The 17,876-nt window shown below is 33.8% G+C and overlaps 1 protein-coding gene across 1 annotated transcript in view; it reads left to right on the top strand.

The window, feature by feature from the left end:
* Nucleotides 1-17,876, top strand: part of U2surp (U2 snRNP-associated SURP domain containing) — a gene marked incomplete at its 5' end in the record, with an annotated part of 50,509 nt that overhangs the window by 12,388 nt on the left and 20,245 nt on the right. Inside the window, 16 exon segments of the mRNA XM_005407733.2 lie at nucleotides 1,107-1,205; nucleotides 3,212-3,326; nucleotides 3,746-3,879; nucleotides 5,593-5,660; nucleotides 6,698-6,792; nucleotides 6,874-6,906; nucleotides 6,994-7,076; nucleotides 8,020-8,185; nucleotides 8,371-8,582; nucleotides 9,517-9,560; nucleotides 12,581-12,685; nucleotides 13,747-13,813; nucleotides 13,892-14,055; nucleotides 15,249-15,411; nucleotides 15,824-15,903; nucleotides 17,065-17,152. Of these exon segments, the coding sequence (XP_005407790.1) occupies nucleotides 1,107-1,205; nucleotides 3,212-3,326; nucleotides 3,746-3,879; nucleotides 5,593-5,660; nucleotides 6,698-6,792; nucleotides 6,874-6,906; nucleotides 6,994-7,076; nucleotides 8,020-8,185; nucleotides 8,371-8,582; nucleotides 9,517-9,560; nucleotides 12,581-12,685; nucleotides 13,747-13,813; nucleotides 13,892-14,055; nucleotides 15,249-15,411; nucleotides 15,824-15,903; nucleotides 17,065-17,152 (1,716 nt within the window).

The following is a 17,876-nucleotide window of genomic DNA, read 5'->3' as shown; positions in this document are numbered from 1 at the left end:
TTCTTATGTTTAAATATTTTCTTATACAGATTGGATATCCCTTACCCAGAGTGCTTGGGACCAAAAGTATTTTGGATTTCAGGTTTTTGATTTGGGAATATTTGCATATTCATAATGAGTTATCTTGGGAGTGGGACCCAAGTTGAAATGTGGAATTCATGTATGTTCAGTGCAAGTTTTATGCACATACTGTAAGAGCAGCTTTTACTGTAGTTTTTAGTGCACTGCATTTTGACTGCAGCCTATCTCAGAGGTTAGGTTTCTGTAGAATTTTCCACTTGTTGCATCATGTTGATGCTTGAAAAGTTTCAGATTTTGGATTTTGGAACTAGGAATATTCAATGTGTATTCAAAATTAACTGATAACAGTTTTATTTGAGCTGAAATCTGAAATACTGTTGGTGATACATTCCCACAAAGAAAATGAAATTATATTCATAAATATTATTGATAAAGAGTGAAGTAATTTATGAAAATTATAAAAGGATGTGCTGCAATTTATAGTACCTGAAATGGAGGTTATAGATAGCAGATACCTGGACCAGGGAAACGTACACTTCCCTTTCTGTATGTAAGGATGTTTTCTATCGTTGCTACTTTTCCCCAGAAATGTCTGTATTTGCCTTTCTCAGTTGGCTTTTTCTTGACCTAAGCTTCGGTGTCGTTTTGTTTTCAGCTTTTTTTAAAGACTTCTGCATGTTATTGACCTTGAGCTAGCAAATGAAAACATTCTTTAATGAGTAGATAGTACGTCAGAGTTAAGCCCAAGGAAGATATCTTATGCTTGAGTAACCCCAGCTTTATTTTACAGTGAAATTTTTTAGTTTTGTATTTTTATTATTACTTTCTTGAGATAGGGTCTTGCTATGTAGTTCAGGCTGGCCCTGAATTCACATGTAGCCCAAGCTGGCCTCGAACTCACAGCAGTCCTTCTGCCTCAGACTCCTGAGTGCTGGGATTTCAGGTGTGCACCATCACCCTGACCAACAGTGACATTTTTTAAAAAGGAAGCTATTCTGAAGACTTAGGTATCAGTTGAGGTGTATTTAGTTTATAGATGCTGTTAAGAATGTGTAAGTAAAGACATGCTTTTTTTGTTTTGACAGCCTCTTCTGGAAAACAAACTGAAAGCATTCAGCATTGGAAAAATGAGTACAGCTAAGCGAACTTTAAGTAAGAAGGAACAAGAGGAATTAAAGAAAAAGGTATTGTTTAAAATGTATCTTGAGTTATCCATGGAAATGAAATGTGTCTAAGGAAACAGGAAATTATGGGTAATAGAACTTTGTTTTCCTGAATATTTTTGACCTCTGGGTGTTCTCAACTCCATTTCAAGTCAAATTTATCACGTGAGGTATAGACAGAAGAATCCAGCTTTTATCCCTTCTGACCTTTTATCCCTTCAGGCCTTCTGACCTGTTTCCTCTTTTTTAGTGTAACAATTTTGTTTATTTTCTGTGCTTTTTTTGGTATAAGCAAGAGAATGTGGGTGCACATATGTTGTGTCCATTCCCCTGAGGTGAGTGATGCTGTGCTATGTATAGTATACTTTTCCTACATCTTATTTTTAATTTAACATATTTCAGAGATTACTTCTGATGTGGAAATAGTCTTCATTATTATTTTCTTTTTGTAGCTGTATGCAATAGTTCAGTCATCTAAAATCCTATTGCAGGCATGTGGTATTTTGGTCTTTTACCATTACAAAGTAAGCCATTATGGTTAGTGTTATGGTTGTGTGTGTGACGGTAGTAGGGAATCTAGGGCGTTTGCCCTGGCCTGCATTCCCAGCTATTTTTTATTGTGAGACAGGGTCTCACTGAGCTCAAACTTGTGATCCTTGTGCTCCAGCCTCCTGGAGTACTGAGATCACAAGTGTGCACCACTTTGCGTATTTTTTGTTCGTTTTCTTTGCTAGTGTATCTTTGGCATATATTCCTAGAGGTGAGAATGCATAAATGTGGTTCTATTTATCATATATTTACCATAGGGGCATTTTGACCCTTGCCAGTAACATATGAGTGGTTATTTCCCCATAGCCGTGTAAATGGAGAATATTATTGAAGGAGTTTTGCCAGTCTGCTAGGTGAAAAGTAGTGTCTAGGTGCAGTTTTAAGTTTGCATTTCTTTTATCATGTGTAAAGTTAGCAGTTTTTCTTGTTTCTTTAAACTGTGGCTGTATCTGTGCTTTTTTTTCTGTATGTTACTAACACTGTAATACTGTACAAGTTGTGATCCACCCCTGTTACTGATTTCTTTTTATTCTTCTTTTGTAAAAATTCTCATATAATTAGATTTGTCAGTGTTTTCCTATGATTTCTGGTCTTTCAGTCCAGTTTTTCCCACTCTCAGCTTATAAAGAGATGTCCTCACATTTTACTCTGTTTTCATTTTTAAGAAAATAAAATCTGATTCATTTGCATCTTATCCTGATAGATGAAGAATTGATTCATTTTTATTGTTTTCTGGTTAGCCAGTTACCTCAGTATCATTTATTGAAAAGTCAGTGTATTTCTCACTGATTAGAGATGTGCCTTTTATTGAATGTTGAATTTCAACATGCTGTTGGATTTATTTGTTTTCTTTTTTGTCCCATTGGTCTTTTTGTTAATGTTTTGTGAACTCAGAGTATCTGTATTGAAAATGTCATGCTTCTTACTATGTTTTAGAAGTCGCTGTTTTTTAACTTCTTAAGACTTGTATCTCTGATAGCTTGAAAAAAGTTATATTCACCAAATTAAGTTGTCTTGGAAACTTCATAATAGTGTTAGCATAACATCTTTTCATACAGACTTATATTGTGGCCCTTGAATTGTCTGTAAACAAATTTACTTGTTAACAGTTTTTTTCTGGTTCAGCAAATTGCTGTTAAAGGAGCATGGATTTGTTTAATTGCTGAGTTAATTGATGTGTACTATCTATCAAAGATTAGAGATTTTTGTTTTTTGAGACAGGGTCTCACTTTGTAGTTCAGGCTGGCCTTGAACTCACTCTGTAGCCAGGCTGGCTTTGAACTTGTAGCAATCATCCTGCCTCAGCCTCTTGAGTGCTGGGATTACAGGCGTGAGCCATCACACCTGGCTGGATTTCACTTTATTAGAACTGCGTACTTTGGGAGGGGGAGATTGCATCTATACTCTTCCTTGATGAATTTAATTCCATATTACAATAATAATTTTTACATTATATCATTACCTTGTTATGAATTTAGGAAGATGAAAAAGCAGCTGCTGAAATTTATGAGGAATTTCTTGCTGCTTTTGAAGGAAGTGATGGTAATAAAGTGAAAACTTTTGTGCGAGGAGGTGTAGTTAATGCAGCTAAAGGTGAGTGTGAATATTATAGTCCTTAAATAAACCCTGAGTCGTAAATAATTATGGAAGAAGCTTGATTGCTTTTGAATTTCACATTTCTTTTTTGTCAGCACCCTCTAGTGGTTATAATGATTAGCAGAATATGTAGCCAAATGTTGATTGAGATATTAAAGTCAGGTAATTAAAAAAAAAATTAATACCTTTTATATTTGAAGACAGCTAAACATTTAACAGAAATTTTAGTGTATCATAGTTTTGCTATTGAATGATTAAATTAGTATTTTGAGGGTAAGGTGGTACTTGAATTTATTTTCATTCTTTTCAGTAGTGACAGATAATATTAAAGGCATATTAGTAACTATTTATTTTAAGATAGTAAAGAAAATCAAATAAGGGAAATTAGTTTTGTAACTTAGTATTTTGAATTTCAGAAGAACATGAAACAGATGAAAAAAGAGGTAAAATCTATAAGCCATCTTCAAGATTTGCAGATCAAAAAAATCCACCAAATCAGTCATCCAATGAAAGACCACCATCTCTTCTGGTGATAGAAACCAAAAAACCTGTAAGTCATACCTAACTAATAATATCATTTATGTTCAAAGGTGACACTGCCAATGGTATTTTCTGTACTTCCACTGTAAGCAGAGTTTGTGGATTTTTGTTTTTAAGTTTCTGGAGATGATGCTTTCTAACGAGTAATTTACAAAGATGAGAGATAGTAAATTAGAGTGGAGTATGTAGGTGATATTCTTTTTTGATGATGTGTTTTTATTATACTCATATATTAAGTCAAGTTTCCTATATTTTGTGTATTAATGTAAAATATGTAATAGAGTCATGTTTTAAGCAATTCTGAACTGAGGTATTTAAGTTCTACCGTTGTGTAGTGTGTGTTCCCCAAAACATTTTGGAACTTTTTGAAAATTAGTATCAGAACTAGTGACTACCTTAAGTATTTTCATTGAGAGATAAATTTTTATTCTTGGAGAGTGAAGTTGTTATGGGAGGTAATATATAGGTGTGGGTCCTGTCATTTGAAGCCACATTTGGTGAATAAAAGATGAACAGTGAGGCTGATTTTTCTTGTGTGGCTTTTTAAAGGTAGCTCTAAAAGCAGTTTAGAAAGTAACAGCTTTTTGAAGATACAACTTGCATACTATAAAATTTACCCTTTTAGTGTGTACAGTTCTGTGCAGTATTCATAGTTGTTCAACAACTAACAATCTATTATTCAAATTTCAGAACATTTTGGCACCCTGTACTGAAACAGTACTCATCCTTTTTCTTTCTTTTGTCTTTTTGAGACAAGGTCTTGCTGTGCAGTGCAGGCTGGCCTTGAGCTTACTTTGTAGTCCAGGCTGGTCTCGAACTTAACAATCCTGCCTCAGCCTCCCAAGTGCTGGGATTATAGGCATGCACCACCATGCCCGGCCTATATCCATTGTCTTTCAACCCCATTTCCCTCATTTCAGCTCTTTTCAACAACTAGTTTATTCTATCTATATGATTCTGTTGTACTGGACACTTCATACAGATAGAATTGTACAACATGTGTTATTTATTTATTTTTTTACTTAGCATGTTGTGGCATATTTTAGCCCTTCTTGTCAAATACTCCATTTTAGGATATGCCTTATATTGCTTTTCCATTCATTACTTGGTGGACATTTGGGATGTTTCCGCTTTGCAGGTATTACGAATAATGCTGCTATAAACATTTGTGCATGGGGTTTTATATGGACATAGGTTTTCAGTTTTCTTAGAAATACCCATGAGTGGAGTTTTGGAGTCACGGAGTAATTCTCTGTTTAACCTTTGAGAACCTACCAAACTGTTTCACCCAGCAGTAATATATGAAGGCTTTCTTTTTTCCACATTTTCATCAGCACTTATTAAAATTGTTTTAGGTATCTTAGAGTGTGAAGTTGTATCTCATTGTGGTTCTGATACCTGTTTGCCTAATGATGTTGAATGTGTTTCATGTGTTTGCTGTCTATTTGTAATATTCTTTAGAGAAATATCTATTCAAATTTTTGGTCTCTGTTTTAATTGAGTTGTCTTTTTTTTTTTTTGACTTGTCTTTTTATCATTGAATTTTAAGGGTGCTTTATATCTTCTAGAGTCACGTTTCTTATTGGCTGTATGGTTCGTAAATTCTTTTCTCTCATTCTATTCCTTGATTTTACCCTTAATTGAAGCACAGGAATTTTAAACTTTAATTAAAATATTGTTTATTCTTCTTATGTTTAAACTATACTTGTCATATCCTTTATAGCCATTGAAGAAAGGGGAGAAAGAAAAGAAAAAAAGCAACTTGGAACTCTTCAAAGAAGAATTAAAACAGTAAGTTTTATAGTATGGGAGAACTATTGTAGGTATATTGAACTGATACCTGAAGAATGTAATGTACAAGTTGTTAGCTAGCTTGCCAGGAGGGTGTTTTAGGGGATATTTGGTGAAGTGTTTGAAAATGAATTAACTTTTAGTCCAGCATCTGGTTTGCTTGGATTATGTGGATTCAACTTAGTGATTTGAATGGCTGGAGTCTTTTTAGTGGAAACAGTATGTGGTGATTGAAAAATACAGTGAATGTTTAAATTTTTATAGTAAACGACACATTATTACTAATCCCCATCAAAATGCTTCCCCTCTCACATCAGATACTCTTATCCCAACATTCTTGTCACTTTCTGAAGTAGTTCTGCGAGGTCCTCTTTTGTATCTTTAGTTGCATTGTATGGCTACCTGGATGCTCTGAACTGATTGAGAAGTTTACCTTTCATGGTCATTTTGTCTTTAAGGAAGAGCCAGAAGTTACACAGTGCCAGGTCTGGTGAATAAGGTAGTGGAGGACACATTATAATACATTTTTTTTACAAGCTTGCCTCTCCATTAGATGGCACCTAGAAACAGCATTTGTGTATTTTTTATCACACCTTGAAAAATAACTCGTGAAAGAGAACTTCCAGAACTGCTTCTGAAAGTGACAAGAATGATGGGATAAATGTATTCGAAGTGTGCATGTGTGGGGTTAATGGGAATGTCTTTTACCATAAGAAGTTTTAAAAAATTTAAACATGTACTCACTGGAGTAGAGGTGTAGGGGTGGTCAGATTTAACCTGAAACAACAGATTTGGCAGTTCTAATGTTGAATTTCCTCTACCTTAAAAGTAAGTTTTGGTTGTGCTTCTGGGATGATAAAAATTTGCTTATGGCTCTGTTACAACAGGGCTACTAATTTTGGTTATTACCACCGATATTTGATTACTCACTGATACTTGAAATTATTTGAACATGGTACTTGGGTAAGCTCTGTTCTCATGAAGTGTGAATACGCAATTTATGGCTCCTTTTTAGTGATTGTAAGTATTGTCCACAGAATTCAAGAAGAGCGTGATGAAAGACACAAAACAAAGGGCAGGTTAAGTCGATTTGAGCCTCCGCAGTCAGATTCTGATGGTCAGCGTCGTTCTAGTAAGTGACACGTGTTTTAATGTCTGTATTTATGATTAATTATTTCAAAAACTAAGAATTTGTTTTTTTCTCCTTTTCAAGTGGATGCACCTTCCAGAAGAAATAGATCATCCGGTGGTAAAAAGTTTCTTGCTCTTCAATTAATAAATTTTTCACTTTGTACTTTGCAGGTTATAATATTTTTTTTTCTCTTTGCTGTAGTTCTTGATGATTATGCACCTGGCTCACATGATGTAGGAGATCCAAGCACTACTAATTTGTACCTTGGAAACATTAACCCACAGGTAGTATCAGTAAAATGAATGTTGGCGCATATGCCGTATGCTTTTGGATGCAACTAGATTGTCTTTAAAATTATAAACTTGGGACTTATGGGTGTGGCCCAAATTGTTTTGCTATGGGTTATTAAGAGCTTGTCTACTCCTCCAGTAACTGGACAGTACTCTGAATTTGAAATGTTTTGGTAGGTGTTGATTTTATTACTTATCAATCTGGGTATAACCAGTAGTGGGAAATGTTCTTTTGAGATTGTCTTCTTTAGATACATAGCTTGCTTCCTTATGGAGTTCCTTTATTCTTTTCTCCTTATATCAGTGAACTGGTATTTGTGCTTTTGTCTTTCATATTTTAATTATTTTTCTACTTCAGTATTATCAGATGTGTTATGAGGGGTGTAGTGATTATATGGGTACAAACACTTTGCCCTTACTGCATACTGACTGTTTTATTTTTTTCTACTCTTGGAAATTGGGTGCTAGAAAGGGAAAGGATGATTTTTTTCCTTTCTCATCAAATAGCATACTTCCTCCTCAAATGTGCCAACTGTGGCTGCCTGGAAAAGATTGCTTAAATGCCAGACCATCTCTGTAGACCAGCTTATTTAGAAACCAGGGTCTTAAAACACGAAGCGGGGCATTCACGGGTTCTTTTTTTTTTTTTTTTTTTTTAAATATAGCCATCCAACCTTCCCACCCTGTCATCTTACATTTTAAGTAAAACAGAATTTTTCATATAAGAGATACTTGTAAATGCTCCAAGAGGGCCAAGATTTTACTTATATAGAGTTCCTATATAAGTTTACTTATATAGGGTTACTTATATAGAGTTCCATAATCACATTATGTAATTATGTGTAATATGTTGCTTTTCATTTTTAAAAAACTACTTTGTTTTCTATTGCATAGAAGTTTTTTTTTTTCATACTAAAAACTCATATGGGTATCATAGATGAACGAAGAAATGCTGTGCCAAGAATTTGGAAGATTTGGACCATTGGCTAGTGTGAAAATTATGTGGCCTCGAACTGATGAAGAAAGAGCAAGAGAGAGAAATTGTGGCTTTGTGGCTTTCATGAATAGACGAGACGCTGAAAGAGCTTTAAAAAACTTAAATGGTAAGAACATTTGTACTATCCCTTTATTAAATTCAGACCTTTTTTTGGTTTAGAAGAGTATTTATAAAATGTTAGGGAGGAATTGCACTCAAAAGTGGAGAGGTTAAAGATGAATTTAATTCAGACCAGCAGAAATAATGTTATTTTCATTAGAGACTGACTAAAGTGAGCTTTCTTTCTTGTAGGAAAAATGATTATGTCTTTCGAAATGAAGTTAGGCTGGGGTAAAGCTGTACCGATTCCTCCACATCCAATATACATTCCTCCTTCCATGATGGAACACACGCTTCCCCCACCTCCATCTGGACTGCCTTTTAATGCGCAGCCTAGAGAGCGGTTAAAAAACCCCAATGCTCCCATGTTACCGCCGCCTAAAAACAAGGAGGATTTTGAGAAGGTAATTTTAAAAATGTACATAGGGCCGCATCTAATTTGTAAATACTAAATCTGTGGTAGTATTTCTTTTCAACAATTTTATAAAAATGTGTGTGTAATTCTGTTTGGCAACTCTTAAATAAGTAGATGTGTTCCCTGCCTTAGCCCATGGAAACCCTTTATTGAAATACTAGGTCATATTTTTATTTGTGGCTACCATTCCTTTTTTGATCACTTGTTAAGTTTTTTTTCTTTTGTCCAGTGTTGTATTCAGGTTTGCTTAAGTGCAGTATCTCAGTTTACTTTGTTCGAGAAAGTGGTAGTTTGTACTTGGTTTAGTGACTTTTCAGTTAGAAAGGCCACCTAAATAGTTAAATTGTTTGGATGGCAGCTAGCTAATTTAGTTTTCAGGGCCCGAAGTATTAGAATATTGGATGAGAATAGTGCTTTTATGATGAGAGTGTATGTGGTATTTTAAAAAAACAGTCTAGTAGAACCAAAGGGTGAGTATTCTCTTTATTAAATAAAACCAACTTAATTTTGAGTTAAAGAATTTGTTGGTTCTATGATGAATTACACTTAAAATGACAGGGCTGGTTTTAAAGGCTTGGGAACAAAGTAGCAAACTGTATGGTCAGAGGCAAACAGCTAATTATTTCACAAATTAAAATCTTTATCTGATAATTCTCAGTGTAGTACCTATTTCAGTGCATTGATGTGCATTCTGGCAGGAATGTTCTGATTCTTTGCATTTGGTGAACGTTTATTGTTCACTGAACACATCCATTTGCATTTATATAATTGCTTAGTGTATAATTACTTCAAATGCAGTGATTGCCTGCAAAACTTGTGATTAGATGTGTAGTATTTTCATTGCATATGTATATTTTTGCTTGTTACTTGTTAACAATACTCACATATTCTATGTTTATTATCTGATGTGACTTCATATACAGACTCTGTCGCAAGCCATAGTCAAAGTGGTTATCCCAACAGAAAGGTACATGTTTTTCTTTATTATTACTGATCTAAATATAGACAATATCCCCTTCTGAATTTAAGAAAAGTGGTGTTGAGGAAAAGGTAATATCTTGACTGAGCAATGGTTTTTTCCCAGTACTTTTTTGGGGGATATGTGAAATTTAACTAATTTTAGTATACTTTGCAATTTTGTGTCATTATTGTTTTTTATTGTTATCAATATAGGGATTTTTTTTCATAGCTTTAGTAGTTAGAATGTGTTTAATAGTTTTAATCTGGAGTTGTTGGTGTAATAGTGCTTTTATGATAGAAAAATAGATGTTTTAAATAAAGTGTATCTTAAATTTTAGATGATGCTGTAATTTGACCTAATCTGTTTCTCCCCCTACTCTTGGTTTCTGAATTGTGTACATTTACTATACAACCTTGGTTTGAGTTCTTACTGAAGGCATAGTTTTATTTTTTATCTAATTGATTTTAAGAACAAATTCTTACTTTCATGAACACTGGACATATTAGAAACTTTTTTTTGTGATTACAAAAATGTTTGGAATTCTTTTTATTTTTCTTTGTTTTTTTCAACATACTGTTACTGCAGAAGAATTCACGCTCTAGGTATGCTCTTGCTCAGTCAAGCTAAGCCTTTTCCCAAACACAGAAACACAACACTGGTTGAATAATAAATGAACACAAAAGAATACCAAATTCTCTTTGACATTGGCCTTGGTGAGCAACACCAGCTGAACTGTCTGCGGCAGCGGGGGACCAGGAAAACATCATGGGATGGATTGGGAAAGTATACAGTTTTTGACCAGACATTGGTACGATCGACTCCAATAAATGTGGTTTTATTATAACTGAGAGACAATCTTTTTTTGTTGTTGTGGTTGCCCAGAGTAAGATAATTACCATTTAAAAATAAAATAATGCACTCTAAAATATATCATCTTTTTGTACTACACTGTTGTATTCTGATAGAAAAGTCACCATTTTTTAACTAAGAAAATTACACAGTCCTTAAAGTAAGAATGTGATTACAATTCTTTGATAATGTTAAATTCAAGTTAGTAAAAACTAATTGTCAGATTTTGATTTTAAATATTCATATAAAGCATTTAAAATCTTTTAACTTTGTAAAACTAGATTTTATGAGTTACAAGCCTGTTTAAAACTATAGTGTTACTCTTTTTCCACTGATGAAACATTCACAGGAAAGTTTTTGTAGCATTCAAAACACACATATGCAGTACTAGCTTTATATGTGGCTCAGCTTATTTCTGAATTTTGAGTATGCATTTTGCTGAAAAGTCTTGACATGCCATTAGAATGAATCCTTTGGTTTTAAACTTGCTAAACCATTTTTCATATATCTTTCAATCCTGAAGTCAAGTTGCTTTTGACTTAATTCACACATGTTTCTGGGTGTGTAGTCCACCTAGTAAATAGTCTTCTGACAGAAGAAATGACAGTGAGCTTTCATTTGGCTCATACTGGTGGGAATTTTGGAACTGAACCATGACTTGATCACCCTTTCTTAAAAATAATGTCATTAGCTCTGGATGGTGAGGATGCATTCTATTATGGATATCAAGAACTGCACATTTGCAGAGCAGTTAATACTTCTGTGAAGGAAAAATAATTCTTAAATTTAAAATTATGTTGTTTTAACAAATTGAATAGTTTAAAATGTGTAGCTTCCCCTTTGTAAAGATTTAAACCTTCATATAATTTTTTGACCTCCTTTATAATTAAACTTTTTCTACTTTGTAGAGATTTTAGTGTCTGCTTAAGTAGCTTTGTTTGAAAACTGGGTGAAAATAATTATAATCAACATGAGATTATTTTACTCTTAGTTATTCTGAAGCAGGGCATTATAGAGCCAAAAAAAGTCTTGTTCTGTATCTATAGTTACATCATAGCAGTTAATATGAGTTTAGTTTGAGGTGGGAATGCCAAAGATGTAACTTAGTGTGTGCCTTATACCAAGAGCCAATATCCTTTTGCTTTTCCCAGTTGTTACTTGCTGATTCTGTATACTTGGGGACTGGTGGAATGAGAAATCAAAAGCAGCTTGTAAGCTTGTTTTGCCAGACAACATCCATACTTAATGTCTGAAATTGTGTTTTGAGTGTTACTAGATATTTTAGCATGAAATTTAAAAAATAAGCTTTCTGTGAATTCAACCAGTAGAAGAGCTATAACTAAAAAGTTAATCACATACATTCTTTTTTTGGACTTAAATACTGAAAAGTAATTGCTATGAAAAAAGGAGCAGGGCATCTCACCACGTCCCCCATTTTGGAAAGAGTAGGATTCCATTTGTTTAAGCTTTGGCAATATAATTTCTTCATTGATCCATAACATAGAGGCAGAATTATACATGTCATGAATTGTAAACTAGTTTGAAGTATGTTCCAAAGGGATGTTGCCTCATTAAAAGTCAGATTTAATAAAAACTCCATCTGGTATATGTGTACCAGAAAGGCACAGGAATGGGATGGATTTTTTTACTATTATTATTAAATCAGGCCTTCAATCTGTGAAGTGTTTTGTATTTTCTTAAATTATAGTCATGGTTATAACATTTCAATACTACAAAATACTTAGATTAGGAATATTTTCTTTTAAAATTGAGAAAGTGTATAAGTTTTTAGATGGTTATAATATGCAAGCTCTAAGTTACTGATTTTATATATTTACAGCTTTCCATTTAGTTGTGATTCATAATTTGATGTTTTGCATTTGGAAAATAAAATTAAATGACATTTAGAAAATTAAATCTTTATTACTGTGAGGCTGTGTTGTCGTTTCCCACCCTCCCTTCACCTGCCCTTCTATCCCCCTTCCCTACCCTCACTGTCCCACTCCATCTTAATGCAGAAGGTATTAACATATATTCCAGGTTACTTTTTTGGTTTTAAATTTTATATTAGTCAGCAGAATAATCTTTTTCTGCACAGTTATAGTAACTTAGGTCAAGTGTAGTTTTGTATAGTGGTAGGTCTGAATCCATTTTCTTTAACTGTGTTGTTGTTGTAGGAATTTGCTCGCCCTGATACACCGAATGATAGAGTTTGTTGTACGTGAAGGGCCGATGTTTGAAGCTATGATTATGAACAGAGAAATCAACAATCCTATGTTCAGGTGTGCATTTTAAAAATATTATGGTAATATACCTGTAGTAAAATATTTCCATTTTAATCATTTTTAATGAATAGTTCAACAGCAGTAAGTAGATTCATTTATTGTATAATGAATGAATATTGTATAATGAATGGCACTACTAGAGCCATCCATCTTGAGAACTTTTTCACTTTTAAAACTTAAGCCCTGTATCAAACAGTAGCTTTCTACCCTCAGCTCCCCACAACTACTGCTGTACTTGATGTCTATAACATACAGACATACAGATACAAAGCAGAATCATATATTTGTCCTTTTTTGTCTAGCATATTTTACTTGTGAAAGTCTTCAGAGTTCATCTGTATTGTAGCTATACACAGGAATTTCCTTTTCAAGAGTGAATAATATTCTATTATATGTGCATACCATATTTTATCTTCAGATGTGATTTTTAAAGGTGCTTCTAACTTACTTTTTGGAATTAAAAATATTTCCAAGAATAAAGTTCTAAAAATATAGGATTGTTTTTGTAGAGAGATGAGAAATTGGTTTTAGTAATTGCAGTGTGCTTAGGTCAGTTTTCCTATCACATTCAGATAATACTGTTTTTAGTATTCTGTAGAAAGAAAATACTTCCATTGTGCTTGGTTCAACAAATGAGTTTTATAGGAAATTGTTTGTCTTCTGAATTGATATGGTAGTTAGGACACATTCATAAGTAGTGTAAAATCACTGCTTTTGAAATTCCATGTTGAGAAAAATCTCTGTTGCAGTAGAAATTCTCATTTGTAGTATCTTACTTGTAAATGTGTGTAAAAATAATCCTGAGACTCAACAAGATATGCAGTATTCTCTGAGTATTAAGGTTAGTTACTGAGGCGGACTGGGGCTGGGACGGGGAGGGGTATGTAGCAAATGACAATGTGAAAATTTCTTTTCTTTCAGTTTTATTTAAATAGGCAGATAATATTTATTTAAATTAAGTAGGCAAATAAGATTTCTTATTTATTATATGTAATTGAAGGTAGCCCTTTCTTAAAGCATATGATAACTTAGTGGTTTTTTTTGTTTGTTTTGGTTAGGTTCTTATTTGAAAACCAGACACCAGCCCATGTGTACTACAGGTGGAAACTTTATTCTATTCTGCAGGCAAGTAGGATTATTTACTGTGTTTCTTTTGACTCTGAGTTACTATATCTTTTTAATAACTTCGTGGATGTTTATTAGGGAGATTCTCCAACTAAATGGCGAACCGAGGATTTTCGTATGTTCAAAAATGGATCTTTTTGGAGGCCACCACCATTAAATCCATACCTTCACGGAATGTCAGAAGAGCAAGAAACAGAAGCCTTTGTAGAGGAGCCTAGTAAAAAGGGAGCACTTAAAGAAGAGTAAGATACTTTTGCTTTCTGTTGTACATTCAGAACGGATGCTTTAGTAGTTGCATCAGTAGTCTTACTAAAGATTACTTTAACCCTAAAATAAAATGGTTTTTCACTTGCGAATATTTAAAACAGCAACATTCATCATATGCTTTATAATTTTAAGCACCTTGGCAAATGTGTATTTAATTAATCTTGACCTCTTTCTACTGATAAAAAATTAATGATAATCTGTTAAACATGATGAACTTCTTTCTCTAGCATTAGAATAGTTCAAGTTCTTAGGGAAATTATGTAGCGACCCTTGGACTTGTTGCCTCTTTGAATGCAGTTTAAAGAAAGAAAAACCATTGTGTGCGTAGTGGGGTTAGATGTTAACTGTGCAGAAGTTTCCAGTAGAGTTGGCAGTATGTGGTGTGCAATGTGACGGCCATTATAGAGTCATTTTGTTATTAATATTCAGTTAACACTGGTAAGTGCATTAACTTGGTTTAAAGAAGCGAAACATATTTCCCATTACATGTTCAGAGGTTGTTCTTCACATCTCCTGGAAAAAAACGACCAGGAGTGTTTTAGTGTATAAAGTTACACACTTCACTGCAGAGTCGATGAGTCTTGTTGCACTGATGCATTGGGAGAGAATTTGCTAATGGGCTGCTATAGTATTTGAGTGTATTTGTTTCTGTTTCTGTAGATGTATATTCATTTCTTAGCCCAGGTTCTCAAACCCAGCCCACAGGCTAAATCTGGCTGCCTCCTGGCTTTGTCAGTAAGGTTTAATTGGAGTACAACCATGGCTATTTCTTCACATGTTGTTTATGTGTGTGTTCGTGCAAAAGCAGTAGCGTAACTGTGGCAGAGACCATGTAACTAAAACCTAAAATACAAGTGTTTCCCTCTCCTTATCCCACAAAGTGCTAAAATAATAGACTTCCTTCAGGGGAGAACAAAGAACATAAACATTCTTCTTCATTGTAACGGGATAGGACTGGGGTATTCTTGAAGATTTGGAACAATGCTCATTATTTTAAATTTATGCAATTTGTAACCTAGAGGAAATACGGAAAACTTCTATTTTTAATATGAGTTCTTCAAGAAGTGTAGTAGATTTTTGAAAGACAATTCAGTCTTCAAAGTGGCATTCTGATACTGGCATTTGAAAGTTGTATCTGTAAATACTAAAGGTGGTAATTTATATTCAGACAGAGAGATAAATTAGAAGAAATCTTGCGAGGATTGACTCCGAGGAAAAATGATATTGGAGATGCAATGGTTTTCTGTCTTAATAATGCTGAAGCTGCTGAAGAAATAGTAGATTGCATTACTGAATCATTGTCCATCTTAAAGACACCTCTTCCTAAAAAGGTACGGGAATGATTCTCTTTCAGAACATTTAATTAGGAACGTGGGAGAATTAAATAGTTGACATCTTTTTGATTGAAATTGGTTCCTATTTTGCATGAAGAACTTGACTGAGGAAATCTTTTCCATGTAATTTTGTTTTGTTTCTGTCTAGGGAACTTGTTATGTTCATAGACATACAAGTTATCAAGTTGAAATGTAAATGAGGTAATAGATTTTATCCCAGCCAGAATCATGGTTTTGGTGACATTGAATTTCATATAACCCTTCTAATTAGTAGTGATTATTAAATTATAAGTAAACATTAGCCAAATGCCATTTAAAAAATAGACAATACAGAATTTTTTCCTACATACATTATTTACTAATGTTTTTTATTTTTAAATCCATTTCGTGTTGTCTTTTGGAATTACAGATTGCCAGATTATATTTGGTCTCTGATGTTTTGTATAACTCTTCAGCCAAAGTTGCCAATGCTTCGTATTATAGAAAATTGTAAGTATGATGATGATGGCTGATACTCTTGAAATAGAATATGTAGGGGTTAAGACTTAAGGAAAGAGGATTTTTGCCAGGCGTGGTGCACATCTGTAATCCAAGCATTTGGGAGGCTGAAGCAGGAAGATTGCTTGAGTTCAAAGCCAGCTTGGGCTACACAGTGAGTTCAAGGCCAGTCTGAGCTTGTATAGTGAAACCCTGTCTCAAAAAGACAATAAAAAAGACGATTTCTTTCTAACATTCCCTGTTAATAGATAATTTAAATTTATTCATTGTTTGTAGCATTTTTTTTCAAAGATAGGCTTGCTTTATTGAACTGTAAGCTAAATTATGAGTTTTTTGGGAAATTTTCATTTTATATCAGTTTCTTAATTACTAACAATAGAACAGATAGGTAGAGTTAAAAATAACTTCTTACTGCATAGATAGCTCCTGTACAGAAAAATGAAACAGTATAAATCATGGCAAATGTCAAGGAAGAGGCCAAAGATAAGAGTATTCACTGGAGCATCTTTGTTTCCTTCTGGTCAACAGTGTGTTGTTTTTCTAAGGCCATAGGAAATCATGCTGCTGTGCTATAATTAATATATAACTCTGCTATGGTTCCTTAGAGTTCCCCTTCTGTGTTTATTTTGATTAGTCTCAAGGAAAGGAATTGACTCTGAAAGGAAATTTGGAATTGGCACCCACTCTGAATTCTATTAATTTTTTTCCCCCTGATAATTCACTTAACTTCTTTAAGTTTCCTGTTTTATAAAGTAAAGATGCTGGACGAGATGGCTCAAAGTATTCTAGACCTGAAGTTCCTGACTAATGAAGAGATTGAGTACTGGGACTTGGGATATAGCTCAGCAGCATAAGCGCCTGCCTGGCAAGTGTAAGGTCCTGAGTTCGATTCCCAGTACCAAAAAAAAAAAAAAAAAACAAAACAAAACAACAGATGAAGAATCTTGAAGACTTTACTTAAGAAAATTCAGAATAATAGAAGTTAAGGCAATTAAGTTATGTTTTTTGAGTTTAAATACCTGGTTCTTGATTTTTAAGGATTTTGTGATTTATAAAATATAAGTCCAAGGAGGAGTTTTTGTTGATTCTCTTGCTGAGGAGGGTATGGAGTTTTAAGCAGCTATTTTAAAAAATGTACTATTTGAATTTCAGTTTTGAAACAAAGTTATGCCAGATATTTTCAGACCTCAATGCTACCTATCGTACAATTCAAGGCCATTTACAGTCTGAGAATTTTAAGGTATGTGAACTGTTTTACCTTTTTTGCCCTGTTAGATAGGTAGAGGTGGAAGGCGTTGGAAGGCTAGAAGAGTACACTGGACGAATAAGGCATAGCTTAGAAGTATTTTAGAAGTTACTGTTTGAATTTCTTCTGCCATCTTACCTTTATCATGAAAATGACAAGAGAATTGAAAACATTAACTAATGTTATTTTGTGAGGTATTTATTTTTAGTTTTAAGGGTTTATTTAAATGCTTTAAATATTAGTCTTTTTAAATACTTTCAGAAGATCATCTGTTTTGTAATGATATAGACAGCTGACTGGATTAGGAACATCTTAGTTATTCATGAGAAAGTATGTTCACTTTCTGATTTGTGAAAACCTCTTAAGCTGTAGTATAGACCAATGTTAAGAAAAGCCAGACAAAGCCAAAAAAATAACTTAGTTACAACTGAGTATGTATTTTTATGGGAAGAAGACTTTGTTAAGAAAATTTTTTCAGTATGGAAAGATGACCTATGATCCCATCGTTCAGGGGATTCTGACAAATCCATTTTAAAAAATTTTGATCTTTGGCCGGGGATGTAGCTCAGTGGCACAAGCGCCTGCCTGGTAAGCGGAAGGTCCTGAGTTCGATTCCCAGTACCCAAAAAAAAATTTTTTTTGATCTTAAATTTTGGTGGTAGCCAGATGTGGCTGTCATCCTGGCACTTGGGAGGCTGAGTCAGGAGGATCGCTGCAA

This window comes from Chinchilla lanigera, unplaced genomic scaffold (genome assembly GCF_000276665.1).
Source record: "Chinchilla lanigera isolate Chin_1 unplaced genomic scaffold, ChiLan1.0 scaffold00107, whole genome shotgun sequence".
Taxonomy (NCBI): Eukaryota; Metazoa; Chordata; class Mammalia; order Rodentia; family Chinchillidae; genus Chinchilla; species Chinchilla lanigera.
The sequence above is the reverse complement of the archived record's forward strand: the minus strand, read 5'-3'. Positions and strand labels throughout refer to the sequence as shown.